General features: G+C 49.7%; 1 protein-coding gene across 1 annotated transcript; it reads right to left on the bottom strand.

Annotated features, from left to right (window-relative positions):
• Nucleotides 1–1,786: 1,786 nt before the first annotated feature.
• Nucleotides 1,787–15,675, bottom strand: SV2A (synaptic vesicle glycoprotein 2A). Its single transcript, XM_041756673.1, has 13 exons — nt 15,525–15,675; nt 10,999–11,955; nt 9,529–9,709; nt 8,552–8,703; nt 8,324–8,457; nt 7,598–7,687; nt 7,243–7,353; nt 6,972–7,060; nt 6,541–6,705; nt 6,218–6,351; nt 4,743–4,949; nt 4,051–4,210; nt 1,787–3,695 (listed from the first exon to the last, which is right to left on the bottom strand). The coding sequence occupies exons 2-13, from the start codon at nt 11,618–11,620 to the stop codon at nt 3,512–3,514; spliced, it is 2,229 nt and encodes a 742-aa protein (XP_041612607.1). The 5' UTR covers nt 11,621–11,955; nt 15,525–15,675; the 3' UTR covers nt 1,787–3,511.
• Nucleotides 15,676–21,974: the final 6,299 nt, after the last annotated feature.

Here is a 21,974-nt window from a genome sequence, read left to right as displayed (position 1 = left end):
TAGTTGAGACTGCATCTGGTTGGACAAGAGGAAGTCATTGAAGAGTTTTGCAGAAGGGCAAACCAAAGAGCATTTTGGGGCAGATGGATCAGGCAGTGATGTGTGAGTTGGCATAGAAGATTGGAGGCACAGAGATCAAGAGTGAAGATGGGACCCTGACTTCAAAGTCAGCTGTAGGAATGGAAATTGAAAGCTACCATAAAAAGTCAGAAAATGGCTTGGTTAGAACTAACTGTGAATGAGGGGGAGTCCAGTATAATCCCTAGGCAGTGGTTTCCAGATCTCACAGATAAGAATTCCTATGGAAGCTTGTTTCAAATGTGGATTCTAGAACTCCACTCTTCCCTCCCCCCCCCAAAAAAAAAATTCCGATTCCACAAGAATGGAATCTGGAATCCATATATTTAAAAGACACATGAGAGGATTTGGAGGAGAACTGGCTCTAATCTCAAGAAACACTTCCAAATTTGTTTTTAAAGATTTTACTTATGTATTTGAGAGGCTGTGCACATGCACATGAGTCTGGAGTGGGCAGAGGGAGAGGAACAAGCAGACTCCTTGTTGAGCAGGGAGCCTGACTCTAGAGCTCAATCTCAGGACCTTGAGATCATGACCTATGCTGAAAGCAGATACTTAGCTGACTGAGCCACCGAGGCGCCCCTTAAATTTTTAAGGGCACAATGTATTATAATTGACTATGGGTAAAAAGTCATACACATCTCTAGGGCTTATTCACCTTGCTTAAATGATAGTTTATGCCCTTTGATTTAATAATCAAATCCCCATTTCTTTTTCTCCCCTGCCCCTGGCAACCATTATTCTACTCTGATTCTATGAATTTGACTATCTTTCATAACTAGTGGAATCATTCATTTGGTCTTTGTGTTTCTGTACCCAGCTTTTTTAACTTAATGTCCTCATGGTTCATCCATGTCATCACATATTGCAGAATTTCCATCTTCTCTAAAAGCTGACTAGCATTCTATTACCAGCTCATGTGCCAGTGGACATTTAGGTTGTTTCCACGTTAGCTTTTTCCAGTAGTGCTGCAGTGAACATGGGAGTGCTAATGTTGCCAATCCTCATTTCAATTCTTTTGATAAATATCCAGAAGTGAGATTGCTGGATCACATAATTCTATTTTTATTTATTTATTTTTTTTTTGAGGAACCTCCATACTCTTCCACATAGCAGCTGCACCATTCTGCATTCCCACCAACAATGTGCAAGTGTTCCAACTTCTCTACATCTCCACCAACACCATTGTTTTTTATTTTGCTTGGATTTGAGGGGTGGGTGGTTTTTTGGTAAAAGCCATACTGATGGGTAGATGTGAAGAGATGTCTCATTGTGGTTTTGACTTGTGTTTTTTTTTGTTTTTTGTTTTGTTTTGTTTTGTTTTTTTTTTTGACTTGTGTTTTCTCTGATGGTTAGTGCTATTGAGCATTTTTTATATAGACTTGTTGGCTATTTGTACGTTGTCTTTTTGGAGAAATGTCTATTCAAGTCTTTAGCTCCCTTTTTAAACCAGTTACAAGTTTTTTTTGCTAACGAGTTGTAGGACATTACCCCAACTTTTCAAATTTGGGAGACGAGGAGGTCAGGATAAAGGTCAGGAAAAAAGTCAGGATAGAGAGGCCAATTGAAAGAAATGTGGTACATCATATTATTCTGGCTTTCAGTTTGAGGAAAGAGGAATAATATTTCCATCTCACTGTCTTCCTCTCCCAGCAGGCAGAACAGAGTTGGATGTAGATGGAGAGGCAAAGAAGCAGGCATAGCCATCTTGGATTCTAAGGATTTATTTCCTTTTTTATTTTTCATCAATATTTTTCATTTCATTTTTCACATCAACAGAGTTGGGCTTAGGGGGGTTCCCCAGGAGAGCAGGAGAGATGGATGGGTCCCTCTGGGGGGGGGGGCAGAGGGGAGAAGGTTGCGTCCAGCAAATGAAGGGTGAGGAAAGGGGGTACACACTCATACACTGGACACTGGAGAAGGCAATCCTTTGAGCACAGATACCAAAGAGTTAAACAGCGCCCCCCCTTCAGTGTTACAAAATGGGAGGAGTGACCATAGGGTGGGGGCGCCAGATGAAGCATGAGGAGGGTGAATTTGGATTTTCTTTTTTTATTGTTGTTTTCACTTTTTTTTTTCATTTTTTTTTTAACATTTTACAAACAGCTAAAAACTACAACATATTACAGCTACGGTGGGGGGTGGGGTGGGGAGCAGGAGGGCACCAAAGAAAGCAGCCACACAGTGGGGTGAGGCAAGGGCAGCTTAACTACAGGGGCCTCTCACGTAGAAGGGTGAGATGGGGAAACTGAGGCTTCTGATCCCGCATGAGGGGGTCCCTGGCTTATTGCCCAACCTCTTCCCACTTCAGAGGAGTTGGTGGGAGGGCCCCTACATTCTGCCCCTTGTGCTTTTTAATCTGCTGGTTTGACCTTAGGCCTGATTTCTCTCCCTCCCCTGCTGCTCTGCCTGTGGGGGTAGGCCTGATTTCTCTCCCTCCCCTGCTGCTCTGCCTGTGGGGGTACAGACCAAGGGTGGGAGGGCAGCTGTGCTGTCCCTGTCTGTGCTATAGTGGGTGGAGCCTCTCACTCCAGAGGCCTGTGCTTCTTGAGAGGAGGGGAGGAGATGGACCTTGTCATGTGTGGTCAGGTCTGTCTAGACTGTGGGACTCATCCTCACCTGGCCTAGGGCTCCTCCCTCCCAGGCCTGGCACAGAAACAAGATCAAGGGAGGGGCTATGGGAGGCAGGGCAGTGTGTGTGTCGACTGAGATGACCTGTGGCTGGTATCTGAGGACAGCATAGTGACACCCCACCCCATGGCACATACACATACATAAGTGTTACACATGCATCCACACACACAGTCCTGCAGAGCTGCCTCAGAACTTAATATATAAATAAATAAGAATCAGAAAGCTAATTTCATAAAATTCAGGCTTCTTACCTGTAGCCCAGATTGAGGGGAGAGTGGAGGCCAGGGGACTGAGGTTTATTGCTACTCCCCCTGCATCCAACAGATGTGAGAGGGCACCTGAGGCCCTTCCAACTCTAAGAAGTTCTTTTGGTCCCTAGACGCCACCGAGCCCCAGCCCCCAGCATAACCACATGACTGTGGTTTCACAAGGGCCTAGGCAGAGGGATGAGGGGAAGGGCAGGAGGCCTGTTCTGGAGCTCCTAGAGCCAGGAGGAGCTAGGCCCCTAGCTAACACTGGGAAGAAGGGTAAGGCCAAGCTTTCTCTTGTGCAAAGTCAATGGGGGTAGGAGATGGGGAGTAGAGCTGCATCCCACAACTAGGATGAAGAAGCCTTCCCTGGAGCTCCTGCCTACGGGGTCACACACATGCAGACACGCGCGCACACACACGGCCTAGACACAGAACACAGGGGAATGGGGAGCGAGGGTCCCGGGCCCAGGATGGCAGGGCAGGGAGGGTGAAGGAGGAGCCATTGCTCTCACAGTGTGCCTGCCATCCTCTGAACCCCTGCGGCCCTTTCACTGCAGCACCTGCCCCCGGGTCTCAGGCAACTTCAGGGCCAGAGAACTACCAAGGGCAAGGGCAGCTGAGGCAAACAGGATGGGGGCAGCCTTGGTGATCCCCACAAAGGATGTGAAGATGCTGATCCCCAGCACAGCTGCCAGCTTACAGAGGGCATTCAGGAAGCCGAAGGCTGTGGTCCTGCTCAGAGGTCCCCCGGGGCAGCACGAAAAGGAGATGAGGAGGAAGCGTGGGGGATGGGTGAGTGGGTGAGAAAGTGTAGGAGAGATGGCAGGCAGTAGCCACAAAGGAGAGGAAGGAGAGAAAGATCAGGGAATATAGATTGCGAGACAAGGGGAAAAGAAGACCAAAAAATTAGATTAATGGTTAAGACTTCAAGGAGCAAATACAAAAGTCACCAGCCCTTAGAGGAGAAACTCAAGGGGAATGCGTGCACTTTTAACCCTCAAGATGATTTCCCACCTCCTTACCCCACCTCCCTCCTGCCCTGTAGGCCCTAAACGCGGCTACCCTGCTCCCATGACACTCCAACTACCTCTTGTCCGAGGGGTAGAGTTCAACGGTCAACACGTCCAGCGCGTTCCAGGATGCAATGCTGACCCCCCCAAAAAGGCAGAGCAGAGCGATCATGGCTGACTCGCTGTTCCCAAAAGACAGGAAGAAGCAGGAGACACAGGACATCACGCTGGAGCCAGCTGGAGCCAGGAAAGGAGGGAGCTGCATGAACCTGGCCACGGTGATGCCCACCCACAACCCACCCCATGCCATCAACTAGATTTGAGGGTAGCCCAGGATGAGACTTTTTCCGAAAGTACTCAAAAGGGAGGTTCTACACTCATCCCCAATCTCCCTTAAATTATCGTTTTATTCATAGTATCAGTTACAACTATCTCTTCAATAACAGCTACAGGCCAAGGAGCCTGATGCTTTACATGCATCGATCTAACATATCAGCCCAGTGAGGCAGGTACTGTCATCACTCCCATTTTGCCCAAGGTAGGTGGTGAAGCTGAGGTTCAAAACCCGGAACCTCAAAGCCCGTGTGCTTGCTATTCTGCCTACCTGCTCTACCCCTAGAGAAGCTTCCATGCCAGGCCCCACCCAGCCAAGACCTAAACAGAAGAGAGAGAACCTACTCTGGCTAAGCTCTTCCTTCAGAATAAGACTAGAAGCGTGTTGACAGGGTCGCCTTGCTCCCCAGCCCCCGAATCAGTTCTGCCCCCTTACCAAGCATGCGGAGCCTGCCAATCTTGTCCATGAGCAGGGCAGACACAATATTCCCAGGAAGTACAGCCAGCGTCCCCAAGAAACTGACAAAGTACACCATGTAGGCACCTTCTCCGGTCCCCGTCACATCTAACGGGCAGCCCTCTTTGTTGTGCAGGAACGTGCTGTTCACCAGACGGCTGTTCACAAACTTGTACTCAAACAGATCTGGGGGCAAAGACCAAGACAGGCAGGCAGTCATGCGAGAGGAACGCCACCACTGCTTCTGGCTCAGGGCGCTGCCTTAGTGGGGTCAGTTGGGGGAGGAGGGGTCCTCTAAATTGCTCAGGGCCATCATCACAAAACATCAAATGATAGCACCACAGAACTAGAAACCCTTACAGTAAGAAATGACCACAGTCTCATGACCGGTGAGACTGGCTGTTTCCAAGTTTTCTCATTAATAATCTTGGCTTCTTTTCGTCTGCCCGAGCTGACTATAAACAGTAGCAGTGCCATGGGATTAGGAAAATTTACTGAGCCAAATATTAAAAATCATTAAAAGTCCTTTCCAGGGTGCCTGGGTGGCTCAGTGATTGAGCGTCTGCCTTTGGCTCAAGTCATGATCCCAGGATCCTGGAATTGAGTCCCATATCAGGCTCCCCACAGACAGCCTGCCTTTGTCTCTGCCTCTCTCTGTGTGTCTCTCATGAATGAATAAATAAAATCTTAAAAAATAAAGTAAAATAAAATAATAAAAGTCCTTTCCATTATTTTTCCCTGTAAGGTAGGAAAAACTCACCCAGTATTCCATTAGAGGCAGGATCCTTAGTCTAGCTGATGAAGCAGCACTTCATGGGCATATAGTTTGAGAATCACTGTTTTAAAAACTGGACTAATATGAGGGCGCCTGAGTGGTTCAGTTGGTTAAGCGGCTGCCTCTTGATTTCAGCTCATGTGGTGATCTCAGGGTCATGGGATCAAGCCCTACATGGGGCTCCCCACTTAGCAGGAAGTCTACTTGAGATTCTTTCTCTTCCACTCCTTCTGACCCTCCCCGCCCTGCCCCCCCAATAAATATATCTTAAAAAAACAACAACAACCAAACAGTGGACTAATGCAATAATTCTCAGCCTTTTATGCACCAAATATCCCTTTTATTGTTGTTTTTTTTACCCTGAAGACCCTGTTTGAATGAATTTTGCCCTCTTCAAAGAGCATTAATAACACCACAGAATTGCTTTAATTCCAACTCAAAGGCAAAGGAATTTGATGTTTTTGCCAGATATTCTTAAAAATCTTACAGAAAAATGGTCTATTTCCATTCAGTTTTGGGAATTCTTAGTGGTAGCTAATAGGCCCCATACCACCTTCCTCTGGGGCTCCCAAGAGCTCAGCTCATGAACCCTGAGCTAGGGAATGAGAAGGGTTCCCTCTTCCCTCTTCAAGATCCATCCAAACCTTCAGTCCGACAGCCAGCAGCTACAGCACCTTACCAGTGTTATAGAACACAGTGTTGATGAACGTGCAGTTGCGGAAAAACGTGTTGCTCGATGTGACATCCTCGAAATAACACTCCTCAAATAGGGAATCCTCAAAGGACACTGACTTCAGACGTAGCCCAATGAACCTGTAAGGCCGGGATGAGGAGACATGCTTTCCCCTTGTCCTCATACCCTCCTCCAAGGCTCATTCCTTTGGAATTGAGAAACCACAGGCATTTACCCCCACACACCCTGTCTCTGAACTCCCAGGCTCCTGAAAGAAACAAGGGATATAAAGGGCAGGGAAGAAGTGATATGGAAAAGTCCCCACATACTTGTCATTGAAGTACTGTCCCCCTCGATGGATCTGATTTTCCAGGGTGAAATTAAAGGTCACATGCTCTACACGCTCCCCAGAGAATAATTTGGTTCGGGCTTCGTAGTCCACTGCCTGGAGATGGCGGATCATGTCAGGAAACCAGACAGTCAGGCCATAGTAGCTGAAGAGTCAAGGATGATGGAGTCAGACAAGGCTCAGGATTAGGACCAGGGGGTCCAGAAATGAGGGGACGGAGGGTCAGGACCTTGCTCACCTCTCCCGCCTCATCTCTCAGCACTCCTCCCTGCACCGACTGCTGGGTCTGGAGGGCTTATCTCCCAGGCATTTGCTCTGCCCTCGGCCTAACCCCCACCCCCAGCCCACCCCCAGCCCATCCCCAGCCATCCTTAGGACTTCGATTCCCACCACCCCCACACACCGCCTCACCTGAAGGACATGGTGAACCACACACCCATCATCATCAGAGTGATGCGTCGATATTCTGGACCAAAACATGAGAGGAAATTTCCCCAAACCTAGGTGGAATGGAGCAAAGTCAGAGTGGCTGCACTAACTCCTCACACCCCCAGATCCCCCCTCTGTCTCCCTAACCCTTTCCCTCAGTTCCCCCATCACTGCCACACACACAGGTCTAGCCCTGCCTTTGTCTCCACCTCTCCACTCCCTTTTCCCTCTTCACCACACTATCCCTCATTACCTGGCCACCCAGGCTCAAGGCCCGGACCCCCCAGCGCTGATACCAAGTCCCCGTATCTGACTGGATCTCAATCAGCTCATCCTCCTGATGAATCGTCTTAATGTGGGTTACCTGGGGTCAAGAGAAGAGGTTAGCAGTCAAGTAGTCTGTATCTCCCAACGCCCCCATTCAGGAGCCTCAGTTTCTCCTGTAGTAGCAAAACGCAGACAGGGGGTAGATGTGATAGGATACCCTGAGAGACAACAGTGAAGGAGAGGGTGGTGGGAGATGTCTAGGGAAGGCAGGGGTGGTATCCAGAGAGGGGCTGGCTGGAGCTGGAGGGCCTTGGAGGATCAAAGGGAGGGCTCCGGCTCACCGAGAAGACTCGCTCAGGATGCCCCTTGGCTCGCATGTTGGTGTCATGAACCTGCTTCAGCACCATCCAGGCCTCATCATGCTTCCCATTCTAGAGCCACAGACACAGTTCCCACATCCAGGTTAGCTCCCCCCAGCCCAGGGTTATAGACCCGCCCCCCCCGGGGGGGCTTCTGTAGTCACAGAATACCAAAGGGCTCCCACCCCTACCTCTGACCTACAGGCACGTACATCACCCACTCTGAAAGAGCCCCAAGGAAGGAAACAGCAAAATATAATCAGACTTGGGCGAGAGTAGGGGGAGTCCAGGAGACAGATATAACTACAGGTCCCAGGGATCCCCTGGTACAATGGAAAAAGAAAACCGAAAACAAGGGAATTGATGATGAGGGGCAAGTAGATGAGTCGGCAAAAGAGAAGCAGCATCCTGACTCTGCCGGACCAACATCTACTTGGAGGGGGAAGAAGTAGAGGGTGGGAACTTCTCTTAAGCTATGAAGCCAGGGCCAGGGCCCCTCCCTGCAGAATCTTAAGCCACCCCGGGTTGAGCAGGCACCTTGGGTTCTCCAGGTGCAGAGCCCCTCTGGAGACACAAGGCAAAGGAAGCAAGATCAAGTCCCCAGAAGTACGGCCCCTGTGGGGGTCCCACAAACCAAACTCACCATGAGTGTGTGAACACAGAACCTTCTGCCTCCCCCCGCCCCTCCCCAGCCCCAGCCCCATTCACCTCCAGGAAGAAGCGGGGGCTCTCAGGCTGTGTGGTCAGAGCCCCGATGGCAAACACAGAAGGGAAGGCACAGACGAGGACGAAAACCCTCCAGCTGTGGAACTGGTAAGCAGACCCCATCTGAAAGCTCCACCCTGGCAGGAACAGTCAGCATCAGCAGAGGGGTGGGAGGCGGGGGGCTCCTGCCACAAGGGAGAGTCTGGGGTGCCTTCCCTGGGGGCTGCTCACCGTAGTGCGGGATAATGGCCCAAGCCATGGCCGCAGCATACACTCCGCCAATCATCCAGAACATGCAGAGCCAGCTCAAATGCTCCCCACGTTTCTCCTGAGCCAGAAACTCAGAGAAATAGGAGAAGACAATGGGGATGGACCCTCCGATCCTGGAGGGATGGTAAGAATTAAGCATTAGATCCCAATCCCCTGCCCCAGTGCTCTGCTTCCCCGAGCACCTGTCAGCTTCCACACCTTACAAGAGACTTCCTGTCACATAGAGCCCCGTAGCCCAGGAGGCACCCATCCTCGGGACCCTGGGAAACAGGCAGGGAAGTCTCAGGGAAAGGAACGCATGTTGAGCCTTGAAGATGACTATGGGGTTGCAGAGGGGGGAGATAATTATAGACAATGGGGAGATCCCCAAAGGAAAAAGATGGGCAAAGAGAAGCCCAAGAGCAGGTCAGGTGTGCAGGAGCAGGCAGGTAAAGAGCTGGGGACAGGACAAGGATGCAGGTAAAGAGCTGGGGACAGGGCAAGGATGCATGCAGGAGGCTTGGGGTGTAGGAGCCTGACGGTCACGGCTTCAGAGTCCTGGCAGCAGTGGGCGTTAACCAGGTCTGTTGTCAATGCAGGAAATACATCAATGGGGAAAGGGACCACTCAAGGGTTCGCAGGCACCCGGCGGTAAGGCTGAGACCGCCAGGCCTCTCTCTTCCCGGAGCCGGGCTCAGCATGGACCTGGGGGGCGGGGTGCAGAACTCAGGAGCGGACCGGACACGGATGGTGTTCTGGACAGGCGGCAGTGGGTCCTGGGCTGGGGGAAGCTGGCCTGATGGAGCCGGGAGGGATTCATTCATTCAACTCAGACACATTTGAGGTGCGGCCGTTGTGCCTGGCACGGTGCTGGGTGCTGGGCTCTAGAAACGGAACAGCGCCCCGGGCACAGCCCTCTCAGGGCTGCCTGTGGGGGGGCAGAGGAAGCGGCCACTCACCCAACCCCGGAAAGGAGGCGGCAGAAGAGGAAAGTGCCGTAGCCCTGGACGAAAGATGAGAAAAAGGCGAAGATGCTGTTGACGGAGAGCGAGATGAGCAGACACTGCCTCCGACCCAGCCGGTCAGCCAGACCTCCCCAGAGGAAGGCACCCACCATCATGCCCAGGTAGACTATGAGGCCTGAGGGGGAAACAGAGGCAGCAGGGCAATGAGCCGACACGCTTTGGTTCTCGCACCTGCAATGCGTTACCAGAGGCGGCTGCGGAGAGGATCAAGGAGCCAGGCAACTTCTAGAATAACTAAGTTGACCCACCCAGAAATGAGAGCAAGGAAAGACAGAAGGCCATCTCTGCAAGCCCGGGGTTCAAAGGCAGGAATGCAGATATGGGAGCCCCCAACTCCCACCCAAAATTCTTTCTTTCTTTCCCTCCCACTCTCTCTTGCTTGCTTTCACCTCTCACTCACTGTCTCTGTCTCTCTCATACACACACACACACACACACACACACACACATACCACCCCCATCTCTGGCTTGCCTGGAAGGAGGAATGGATCGGCCCAGACCCCCAGAGCCTCCTAAGGTCCTCCCCTCTCCTCCCTGCCTTGAGGCCCACAAAGTAGCAAGGGGTTTCTTGCATCCCTGGGAAAGCAGTTCTATCCCTTCAGTTCCCTCAGGAAATTCGCCCCATAGACCCATCCTTCACTCCTCTCAGCTCCAGGGCTTCTGGTCCTAAAACTCTCCCGTTTCTTATTTCCTTCCTACATTCAGAGTTGGAACTGGTCTTAAAAATCATCCCTGTGGACTCTGCATATCCCCAGGCTCCAGCCAAGCCCCAAGGAGTGGGGATCTGCCCAAGGTCCCGTGGCAACCTGGCAGCAGAGCAAGACTGAGGGATCCTCTGGAGTGAGCCAAGGGGTTTCCTCCCCCAGAGTCCACATGAGGAAGGGTCATGAGAGGGCACTCACTGGCCCTTGAACACTCCCATGGCTGGCCAAGAGCAAGTGTGGCTGGCTTCTCTGGTTGAAGGCAGGCCTGGGAGTGATCGTGATCCTCTCCCCACCCCCCTAAATTGGCCCCCCATTTAAACTAGCGAGTTTAGATACTGACTTGTTTCCCCAGTCAGGGGAAGGGAGCAAGATGACAAGAGGGAAGTCTCTGACGAAACACCCCACAGGGGCCCATCCCACCATAGCACCTTCCTGCAGAACTAAGCCAAGTGCCACCCAAGTCCCAGCCCAGTTGCCCTTCCCCAAGCCCTTGCACAAACAGCCTCACTGTGACCCAATCTCAAGAGGAGGGTGTGTGAGGGGAGAGTGTGCAGGGTAAGTCCAAGCTCTCTGGGAAAATCTGGGGACCAGGGTCCTAGGGAGCCCAGCAGTATGGACAGGGGTTCTCAGGAGCAGAGGTGTTTCTAGAGTTTGGGGGCTGGATAGGGCTGGGGGGCCCCCCACACCCTCTGTGTCTTACCCAGCATGCCTTTGTTGGAGTCTGACAGGCACATGTCTTTCTCAGCACTGGGCAGCACAAAGCCCACCACAAAGACCTCGACGCCATCAGCCATCAGCGCCAGACCAAGCACGAAATAGAGTGTCCACTGGAAGCGGCCGTGGCCACATTCCCGGAGGATGGCTTCATACTGCTGAGCCAGTTCTTCCCGTTCTTTCCGCCGTTGTGCCTCCCCCCGGCCGCCAGGGGGGCCCTCCCCATCGCCCAAGCCTCCCCTCACTCCAGCCAGGGTGGCCCCATCTGCCATCTGCTCGCCTTTGCCCCCAGACTCTGCCCGGGGGATGCCCTGATACTCCCCCTCGTAGATCTCGTCATCCTCATCGTGGCCCTCAGTGGCATCGCTAGATACACCACCTTCTTCCTCGTCCTGGGCCCCTTCCCCACGGTAATAGCCATCAGCAGGGGCAGGGAAGTCATCATCATCCTCCTCCTCCTCAAAGCGGGAGTAGGATCTGCGGGAATATTCATCCTGGACTCTGTCCAGGCCCTTTACCACTTTCTTGGCCGCATGCTTCTTGACTTCTTTGGCAATGTCTTTGGCCCCACGGATGAAAGCTGCCCGGTCTCTGAAGCCTTCTTCCATGATGGATCTTTGGGACTCTTCACTAGATCTCCTCGAATCCCTGCTCCTTATTCAGGTTTGCTCAAGGACTTGTGAAGTCAGAAAGACTCCTTCCCTCAGTTACTTAGATGAAGAGCATTCAAGTATCTCCAGGCATGGGACAGGAGAAAATAGAGGTGTCTAGGAGGGGAGAGGAGGGAGAGGAGTTCTGGCCACTTCAGTTGGATACATGGGGGAAGGAGAGGGGAAGCAAGGGGATAGAAAGGGAAGAGGGAGCCAAGATGTGGGGGCTAAGCTGGGGAGCCAGGACTACTCAGGAAAGGCCGCCTACTTCTCTTCTAGAAGCTTCTGGAGATCTAGAAAATATAAAAGGGGGGATAAAGGAGGTTGTAAAGTCTATGATGTCAAAGAAGGCCAATACAGAGCTCCAGTCAACCCAGAGCCCCACTGGGGCCAGGTGATGCAGGTGGTCTCCTTGCTTCAAGCCCACACTCAGGAAAAAGGGATGATGACCTCAACAGACTGTAGATCATTTGGCATAAGGCCACTTACTTTGACCTTGGAGATCAGTCCTAGGAGATTTGCCTGAGTCAGGGTCAACTAGAACCTTTCTCCTGATCCCCTACCCCACATCAAGATCACATCCCTTGCTTAACCACTGACCTGCAAAGAATAAAACAGGAAATATGAGAAACCAGAATTCTCCACTCTCCACTCTGGTCCAGCTTTCTTACTTGGGACAGGGCTTAGGGAGAATGTATAGGAGGCCCAAGGCCTCTAAACTGTTGACTTCAGTCCACCGATGGCAGCTGAAGTGGATCTCTTCCACCCTTTCCCTCAGTTTCCAAGTTTACAGGCCTCACAAGGAGAGGTCTTCTCAGTGGGTAAAAATTTGCTTCCAGAGTCAGACAGATTTGGGTTTGACCTCTTGCTTCAGCACTTACTAATTAAGTGACCTCGAGCATGTCCCTAACATCCGGGCCTCAGTTTCCTCTTCTTTAAGGAGGGGAAAGTAAGGATTAAATGACGTAATGTGTATAAGCTCCTTACCATACTACCTGGCACATAAAAAGTGATCAAGAAATATCAGTCTCTTTGTGACGATGATAATATAGTGAGATCCTCTCCACTTCCTCATAAATGCCAGAATAAAAGCCACCTCTGGGTGCTCATTAGGGTAAAGAGCAAAAGGGATACTATCAAAGAGAAAGCTGGTTAGGGGCAAAGCACCTGGTGCTTCGATGACCTAAGTTGAAATTCCAGCTCTGCCATTTACTTACCAGCTGCTCTTGGGCAAATTCTTTAATTTCTCTAAACCTCAGTGTCCTTATACTTAAACTGGGGATCATTTTCTTTTTCTGAGTCCCCAAGAGAACCCAACCTCACAGTAGATATTCTATAAATATCAGTTTTCTTCCTTCCCATTAGATTGAAAAAAAAAATGTGAAGGAAGCAAGAAGGAGCAAGGGAAGAGCAGGGGGTCAGACTTGGATGCTGTTGCCCAGTATCCTCCCCAAACAGAGTTCTGGAGGCCTCTGTGTTAAATCAATGCCAGCAGATGGGCCCACACTGACTCACTCCAGACAAACAAGGGGAGACACAAAAAAAGGGAGGCCTGGAACCTGAGGCCATGGAGAAGGGATGATGTCTGGCTACTGCCATCTTCGTTCAGGACATCATCCATAGGTCCCTTCCCTGGTGGGGGCAGGGACAGAAATGGCTGATCAGATCCATACTCTGCCAGCATTGGGGTCTAAGGTCCATAGCTGTGCCTCCTTTTTCCACAGCCTCCCTTCTTAATCCCCCTTAATCCTTTCTGCTCCTTCTCCAAGAGTCAAGGAAAAAGGAGTCCACAAATACCGCACTGCGTAGAAGGCCAGTATAGAATGAAGGGGGCCTGGGGTCCCCCCTAAAAAAGGACATCCTCCAGAGGGAAGCATAGAAGGAAAGCATCCCCCTTCCTTCACAGAAGAAAAGGAAGCAGGACTAGATTCTGATCAGAGATCATTCCCCTAAAAATATCCTGCCTCCTGCTCCCACCCATCCAGAGCCTTCATTAAATGTCCCACATGCATATAGGGGCCCTGGTAGAAGGGGGTAAGTAATGCTACGCGGCTCAGGGAGAAGCACCGGCAAGCTGGGCCTTAGCCCCTCGGGCCAGATGTGAAGGGTAGACTAGATGATCAAAACCAGTGACCCCCCATGTCACCTTCTTTTCTTTGTGGTTCAAGGCCCAAACGATCCCCCGTGCAAGAGAGAGAACGGTGGAACTGGAACCCCCTCGCTGCATGGCCATTTGCTTTCCTCTCCTTTCTTTCCCATCTGGGATCTCCCCCCACCTCCAAACCCTGAAGGAGACAGATGGACCCACTAGGAGCCACATCCTGTGTTTGTCAACACTGTTTACCCCTGAGAGGTACATGCAGGGTAGAGAAGGCCTCACAGCGCCACAGCAGGATATGATGTGCTCAACAGCCAGCTCTCCCAGGGCCAATGAGCCCAGGAGGTCAGAAGGGAGAGAAAGAAGACAAATTCTTTGAGTTGGTGAGGAAGTGGTGCTATTTTTAGACCCCAAAGCAGCACAGGATGGCTAAGCCTGTGGGAGAGAGACAGGACCTGAAGAGGTGGAGGTTAGAGGAGTCAGGATTCAGGGTTACGTGGCCCTTTTAAGGTTGACTGGCTCCACCTGACTAGAAAGATGTGCCCAGGAGATTGTCTGCAGAATGGGGGAGGGGGTTCCGGAGGAAATGCTTGCCTGCGCTAGGCACTCAGCTAGGCACTCAGCGTAGGCCTGAACAGAAGAGGGTCCAGAAGCCCCCACCCCCAATTAAAGTCCCTGACTTTGGGAGTCACTTAAATGCCCCAGCCCTCCTTAGCCCACGTGACAAGGTCATCAAGAAGCAGTCAGTTAAAACATCCACGGGGCTGGGGGGGGTAAGACGGTGGGGGGGGGCCAAGGGGGGTATATGCTGGAGCACCCCTCCCTGTTACAGCTGGGTGACTGCGCCTCAGCTCCCACCCAGGATGCCCAAGGCCACACCTCCCCTCCCTACATCCTATCCCAGGGTTAGGAAGATGGAGTCTTCACAGTTCTGGGGGAAAAAAGATGAAGGTGTCAGCTGAGAAGGCACACAGCAGAGGAATAAGGCAGGGCCGCAAGGAGAGACCTTCAGGGGCGCAGGCATAGAGACCGCCCCTGCCAGCATTTGCAGCGACAGCCCCAGCACCCCATCTGGCCTCTGCTCTGGCATAAGAGAAGGGCCCCTAGAATTGACTTAACCCATTCTCTGAGTGTTCCCCCCACCCTCAGCCCGGCTTCTGGGCAAGTGCCCATCATCACTCAACACCCCTTCCCCCCAACCCGGGAGCAACTGCCCAAAGCCCCGCCGTGCGCGCTTCAACCCTGGTCATTTACCATCGCTCTACCCAGCATCTCCATTCTTCCCTTCCCCTCCTTCCCTCCTTCACCTGCCCTTCCGCCGCCCCCCACCCCCACCCCCAAGTCCCGGCCAGCAGACTGAAGCAGTATCCATTTTCTGGCCCCAACCAAGGTCATTTATCACGTGTGTGTGTGTGTGTGTGTGTGTGTGTGCACGCCCGCGCGCGCAAGGTAGGGAGGGCATTGGGCTTTGAGCGAACCCTACCCCAATCCTATCCACCTAAAGCCCCACAACCCGTTAATATCCAAGAGGATTGCAGCGACTTGGTTAAGGTGGGGAAAAACACCCCGACTCCATATATATATTCCTGTCAGCACAGCGACTGAAATAAATACCCATTCAAACCACCCCCAGCCCCCTCACCCCGAAAGCGGGGACAGTCACCCCCCCCCCCCCAAGCCAAGCATCGGAGGATAAAATGGCTGCAAGGCAAGGATGCTCCTGCCCCGGGCGGGGCGGGGGTCAGAGCCCGAGAGGGGTCTCACCTGGGCCGGGGGGTCCCCGGAGAAGGGAGTCCCGACCGAGGGCGGGGGTCCGGGCGCGGGGCCGGCGGCAGCGTCGACTGCTCCGGGGACCAGGGGAAGCGGCAATGCAGACCTGCCCCCCCATCGCCGCTCCCGCCCCGCCTCCGCCCGCCCCCAGCGCCTCCGAGCACCGGGAGAGACCATTGTCGGGGGTGGGGAGGCCCGGAGCTCGGGCGCGAGGGAGAAGGGGCTACGGGGTTGTCTCGGTTGTCTGGACTCCGCTGGAGAGAGCACTCAGCCCTTCCCAGCCCGCTCCTAATAAAAGATGAAAGGAACAAAGGAAAAAATAGCGATGCTAGGAAGACAAGTGGGAAGACAGAAGGGGAGGTGGGGAGCCCGCAGCCCCTTTCTCCGGCGCCCCGTTCCTAGCATGGCAGGACTCCGGAATTTCAGGGGTTCGCTCTGCCTCCAAAACACCTCCCTTCTTCCCTTCCCCACTACTCCCAGCCAGACTCCTTTCTCACCACCCTCTCCCCAATCCGGAGTGCTCAAATCCAAGTTTACCTGGCCATTTTAGAGAAAGCAGGAATAACAAGGTTCTTAATCCTGCACTGCCAGAGGTGAGACTCCTGTACAGATTCCTACCACTTTTTCCAGAAACAGAAACAGCCCTGATGATTTATTTCCAGTGCAGATCTCCCATCCTCCATTCAGTTGGTGGCAGCAGACAGAGTAGGGGAAGAAGTGGAGGGGGATTTACAGGCCTAACCAGCTGGACATTTCCCCTTCTATCCACTGGCTCAAATGACTCAAAAAGGGGCTTCTTCAATGCTCTATCCAATTCCTTTTACTACGCACACACTCAAGGGTCTGCTTCCAGGACAGGAAAAAGTGAATGATTTCAGTTCTTTCCCTTGACCTCCTACCAACAACCTGGACTCATAGATGGAAGTAAGACATACCACTTGGTAAGTGACTGACCCTGCTCCGGAGGTGAAGGGAGCCCCTGTGGTTTGGGGATATACATACTGAATGTGTCTACCTATTCTGGGTAAGGGCTTAGGATATTCTGGACAGAGCATGGATCAGAAGCTCTGACCTGGGTTCTCACTTCTATAAGCTGTGAACTCTTGCTCAGGTTCTCTGCCTCTATGAACCTCATTTTTCTCCTCTGGCTTGGACTGGATACTGCATCAGCTCCCTTTCAGATCTAATAGCCTGTGATTCTACTTTACTCAACATGCAGGTTTCAGGATGCTGGAAAATGTTACATGGGGAGGCCTAGTAGGCCATGTCCCAAGAGAGCTCCAGGTGGGATTTGCAGTATTGAATTTACCACTAACAGGAATGCCAGTCAAAAAAACAAGAAACCAGTTCAAAAGGCAAAGTGTTCATTTCAGATCAGAGTTTCAATTCGGGGTTATGTAGATTTACGTTGAAACCCAAGTAGTGTCCTAATGACAGGAGGTGGACTCAGGGTTTTTATTGGGGAAAAAAAACCCCGGAAGATTAGATATTTGCTTTTAAAACGAGGTTTAGAGACACCTGGGTGGCTCAGCGGTGGAGGATCTGCCTTCAGCTCAGGGTGTGGTCCTGGGGTCCGGGATCAAGTCCCACATCAGGCTCCTTGTGAGGAGCCTGGAATTCTCCCTCTGCCTCTGTCTCTGCCTCAGTCTCTGCGTCTCTCATGAAAAAATAAATAAAATCTAAAAGAAATTTAAAAATAAAAAGAGGTTTATTGGTGCTGATAAGCAGGGCCAGATTTGTACTTCAGTGACTGGTCAAGTTAAGGGGTCACTGGGCAAAAGTTCACTTTTCTCAGATTTTTCAAACAAGATTTTCTCATTCTTGTGGATGTCTTGGAATGTTGACAGTTTCACCCGATTCAAAGGCTTAGAAAACAGGATGTGCAAGGCAGTTCCTCTTGAAATGACTTTTCCGGCTTGATTTTTTAAATGGCTCCAGTTATGTCATTTTTCATAGAGATGTGGGCCTGGGTTTCATAGACTTCAAAGCTGCATCTTGGAAATACTTGATTATGCCAATGAAGTCTACAATCTACTGAAATATAAAGCCATAATACCTAAGTATTTATACCATGAGATACCATAATACATATAATTTACCATGAGAAATTTTACTGTTGCTCAGACTCCTAAGCCAGCACATTCTCTTCTTTAAACCAAATCAGAATCAGAATATCAACAAATAAATGCACAATGACATAATTGAACAGGATTATTTTTATCTTTAATGGCATCTGGCCATTCCCGGTAAGGAATCATGCCAATGGGTTCAGAAAACTCTTCTTGGCTATGGTTCTCCACCCCCATCTCTATGCTCTGGGCAGCCTTGCCATTATTCCCAGACTACTCTGTTAGCTAAAGCACTCTTTCCAGGATGGTGCTTAGAAAGGCTGTGCCCGCATGGAACTCGGAGACTCTCCATTTACTAGGCTTCCATTGCTGACCTCTCTTCAGCTTGATACATCCTTTATTTAAATATGTTAACATTTTCAATTAGGTTGCTTCCAAGTCTTGCTGGCAGGAAGCCGGCTCTTATCTTTAAGGTGACTTTGCATACTCTCCACTTATCCATTACTTGCTAAAATAGAAATATTATAGTCATTGAAAGGTTGTGTATATTTTTCCAGTTCTGAGGAAACATTTGATCATTTTTCTCAGGAACCACAGACCCATACACCTCACCATCTACTCCTTCACTATCTCCTTTGCTGAGGTCCTTTAACATAAGAGTTCCTAGGGGGCCAGTCCTAGGCCCCTTTCCCCTTCCACCTGCTCTATTCTCACTTGTCATCTCAGATAGTCCCAGGACTTTAATGCTGTCTACATGCTGATGATTCCCATGTTTATATCTCTAGTGCAAACCTTTCCACCAAGCCCCAATTCAAAATCTTCACCTGTCAACTCAGTACAACCACACGGATATCTCAGAAGCATCTCAAGCATAACGTCCATTAACAAACTTCCAGATCGAGGTCTTTCTCAATTCTTCACCAAGGCGTTCAGGCCAGACACCTTGGAGTTATGCTTCTTTCTTTTATCAAGTCTTGCTGGCCCCATTTCAACAAATATTCCGAATCTGTCACTTCCCCACTGCCCTGTAGTCTAAGCCACCATCATCTCTGCCCTTTGCCACAATCACCTCTTCACTGATTTCTCTACTTCCAGTCTTGCTGTGCTAAAACCTGTAATTCTCAGTGGTCAGGGTGATCCTCTAAAATCAAATCTGATCTAGAAGATACTTTCCCAGGAGGAATGAGGGCATATGTCCCACAAAAAAGACAGCCTCAGGTATTTTCATAGCAGCTTCATTCATCATATTCAAAAACTTCAAATGTCCATCAGCCCAGGAATGGTTAAACCTAGATAAACAAGTTGTGGTATATTTGTATAGAGAATAAATACTACATGACAAATTTTTAAGAGATTTGAGTACTATATGCAACAGATGGAAGTACAATATGCAAAGATCTCACAAACCAAAGATTGAGCAAAAGAAGCTGGGCCAGAAAGAGTACATACTATAGGATTCCATATACAAAGTTCAAGGAAAAGCAAATTAATCAACGGCAATGGAGAAGACAGAGGAAGTGGAAATTGACTGCAAAGGGCCACAAGGGAGCCCTCTGGATATTGGAAATGTACTAACATCTTGACCTAAATGGTGGTTAAAAGGGTACATACATATGTAAAAATTCACTTAAGACCTGTGTGTTTTCCTGAATATGTTAAACCGCAATTTTTAGAGAAAGTTTTAATGAGATTTTACCACTCCTCTTTCTTTAAATCCTCCAATGATTTCCCATAGTACTAAGAATTAAACCCAAACTCCTAATCAAGGCCTAAAAGGCCTTACAGGACCTGGCCTCTGCCGGTCTCCCCAGCCCTCTTCCTCCCATCTGTACTTTAGCCTCACTGGTCTTTGTGCTGTGCCTCCAACACGCCCAGTGCAGAACACAATAGAGGACCCTGGCACTTGGGGGTCCTACTTCCTAGAACTCCTTTCTCCCAGATCTTTGCCCTATCATTCAAGTCTCCACTCAAAAGTCACCTCTTCAGATGACCCTCCCCATTCCCCAGTCACTATTCTATCACCCAGCTTTATTTTTTATTTTTTTTTAATCTTTTTTAAAATTTATTTATGATAGTCACACAGAGAGAGAGAGGGGCAGAGACATAGGCAGAGGGAGAAGCAGGCTCCATGCACCGGGAGCCCGACGTGGGATTTGATCCCGGGTCTCCAGGATTGCGCCCTGGGCCAAAGGCAGGTGATAAACCACTGCGCTACCCAGGGATCCCCCCAGCTTTATTTTTTTACAAGATATCCCTATCTAAAATTATTATTTATTTACTTTTTATTTTAAAGATTTTATTTATTTATTTATGAGAGACAGAGAGAGGGGGTGGGGGGCAGAGGGAGAAGCAGGCTCCACGCAGGGAGCCCAATGCAGGTAGAGGAAGAAGCAGGCTCCACGCTGGGAGCCCGACACGGGACTTGATCCTGGGTCCCCAGGATCAGGCCCTGGGCTGAAGGTGGTGCTAAACCACTGAGCCACCAGAGCTGCCCTTTATTTACTTTTTAAAAAAGTAAAAAATGTTTTGTCTTCTCCTACCTAGACTGTCAGTTCTTTTTTTTTTTTTTTTTTTTTTTAATTTTTATTTATTTTTGATAGTCACAGAGAGAGAGAGAGGCAGAGACACAGGCAGAGGGAGAAGCAGGCTCCATGCACCGGGAGCCCGATGTGGGATTCGATCCCGGGTCTCCAGGATCGCGCCCTGGGCCAAAGGCAGGCGCCAAACCGCTGCGCCACCCAGGGATCCCTAGACTGTCAGTTCTAAGGGAGTAAGGACCTCATTTCACATATATACTGCTGTATCCCCATATCCATTAAGTAAGCACTTAATGAAAGAGTATTCCAGATAAGTTAAAGATCATTACTTTTAGCGCCTATGATAAATTTCTGCTTACTCCCACTAAACATGATTATTGAACTAATAGGTAAAGAATTTGTTCGAAAGAATATGTTAATTGCCTACTGAGATTTGCCCCGTTTTTAGTGTAGAATTGTTCCTATCTCCCAGACTCAGCTCTTCTCTTTTAGTTGGGAGAAACAAGATCATGGCCCAGGAGGTAGTAAGTGGGTATATGGTAATGATGGTTAACCTAGTTCAAGCATTGACCCGACATGGACTCTTTTCTGACCACTTTACATTGATGAACTCACCCCACCTCCCATTAGCCCTATGAGATAATCGCCATTTACAGATGATGAGATTGAGGCCCTGAATGGCTAAGTAACTTGAAATAATCACATAACTCACAAGTGGCAAAACTAGGACGGGAACCCAGGCAATATAGATTCAGAGCCCTTATGCCTTCTAAATGCATCCATTCAAAGCATATAGTTCAATGGATTTTAACCAAGTTTGCACCCATGAAAGCACTCCCTTGATCAAGATAAAGAACATTTCCTTTGCGGCACCTGGGTGGCTCAGTGGTAGAGAGTCTGTCTTTGGATCAGGGCTTGATCCCAGGGTCCTGGAATGGAGTTTCACATAGGGCTCCCCACAGGGACCCTGTTTTTCCCTCTGCCTATGTCTCTGCCTCTCTCTCATGAATAAATAAATAAAATCTTAAGAAAAAAAAAAAAAAAAAAGAACATTTTTTGTAATCCCCAAACTTCCCTTGCCGCTCTGCAGTTCATATTCCCATCCCTGGCAACCACTGATCTTTTAGTCATCAAATATTAGATTTGTCTTTTTTAGAGTTTCATGTAAGTATCTAGGTCTCTGGCTTCATAGCTCTGGGTTTTAGAGCTTTCCAGGATTTTTAACCACCACCTTATAAAGTTTCATGGTATGGTTTCTTTGCCCATTTGCCCATCAAATTGGCTACTTCACATTAGCCACCCCCCTGTATTCCATTGCTGCTTCCACCCATCACACTCTAAGCACAGGAGATTGTCAGGATGGGGGGAGTAAAAGGACAAAACAGCCCAGTGATAGCACCTCTAAGATACCTTAAAGTTCCAGGGAGAGATGCTAACAAGTGATACACAAAAAGCACAAAAAAAGCTCCTGTCCTTTAGGAGTTTATAATTCAGTTAAAGAAGGAATATCTTATAAGAAAGCTGGTAAGTAGCAAAGAAAAACATCATTCATTCAACAAGTTATCTATTCAGTAAATATAATATAATGTGACTATGCAGTTGGCTCTATCTAGAGTTCAGGCAGGTCTTGGTTCAATTATGGCATCTCTCATTTCTGAGCATGTGATGTTGGTCAAATCACTTAATATCAGTTTCCCGATCTTAAAATGGAGTAATTACAAAACCTACCTCAGGGGATTGTCATGAGGATTAACAGAGATAATGCAGACAAAACACTTAGGACAGTTCCTGGCATCTTAGTAAGAATTCAGTAAATATTAGCTGTCATTATTTTTACA

The sequence above is a fragment of the Vulpes lagopus genome, chromosome 5 (assembly GCF_018345385.1).
Source record: "Vulpes lagopus strain Blue_001 chromosome 5, ASM1834538v1, whole genome shotgun sequence".
NCBI classification, from domain to species: Eukaryota; Metazoa; Chordata; class Mammalia; order Carnivora; family Canidae; genus Vulpes; species Vulpes lagopus.
The sequence above is the reverse complement of the archived record's forward strand: the minus strand, read 5'-3'. Positions and strand labels throughout refer to the sequence as shown.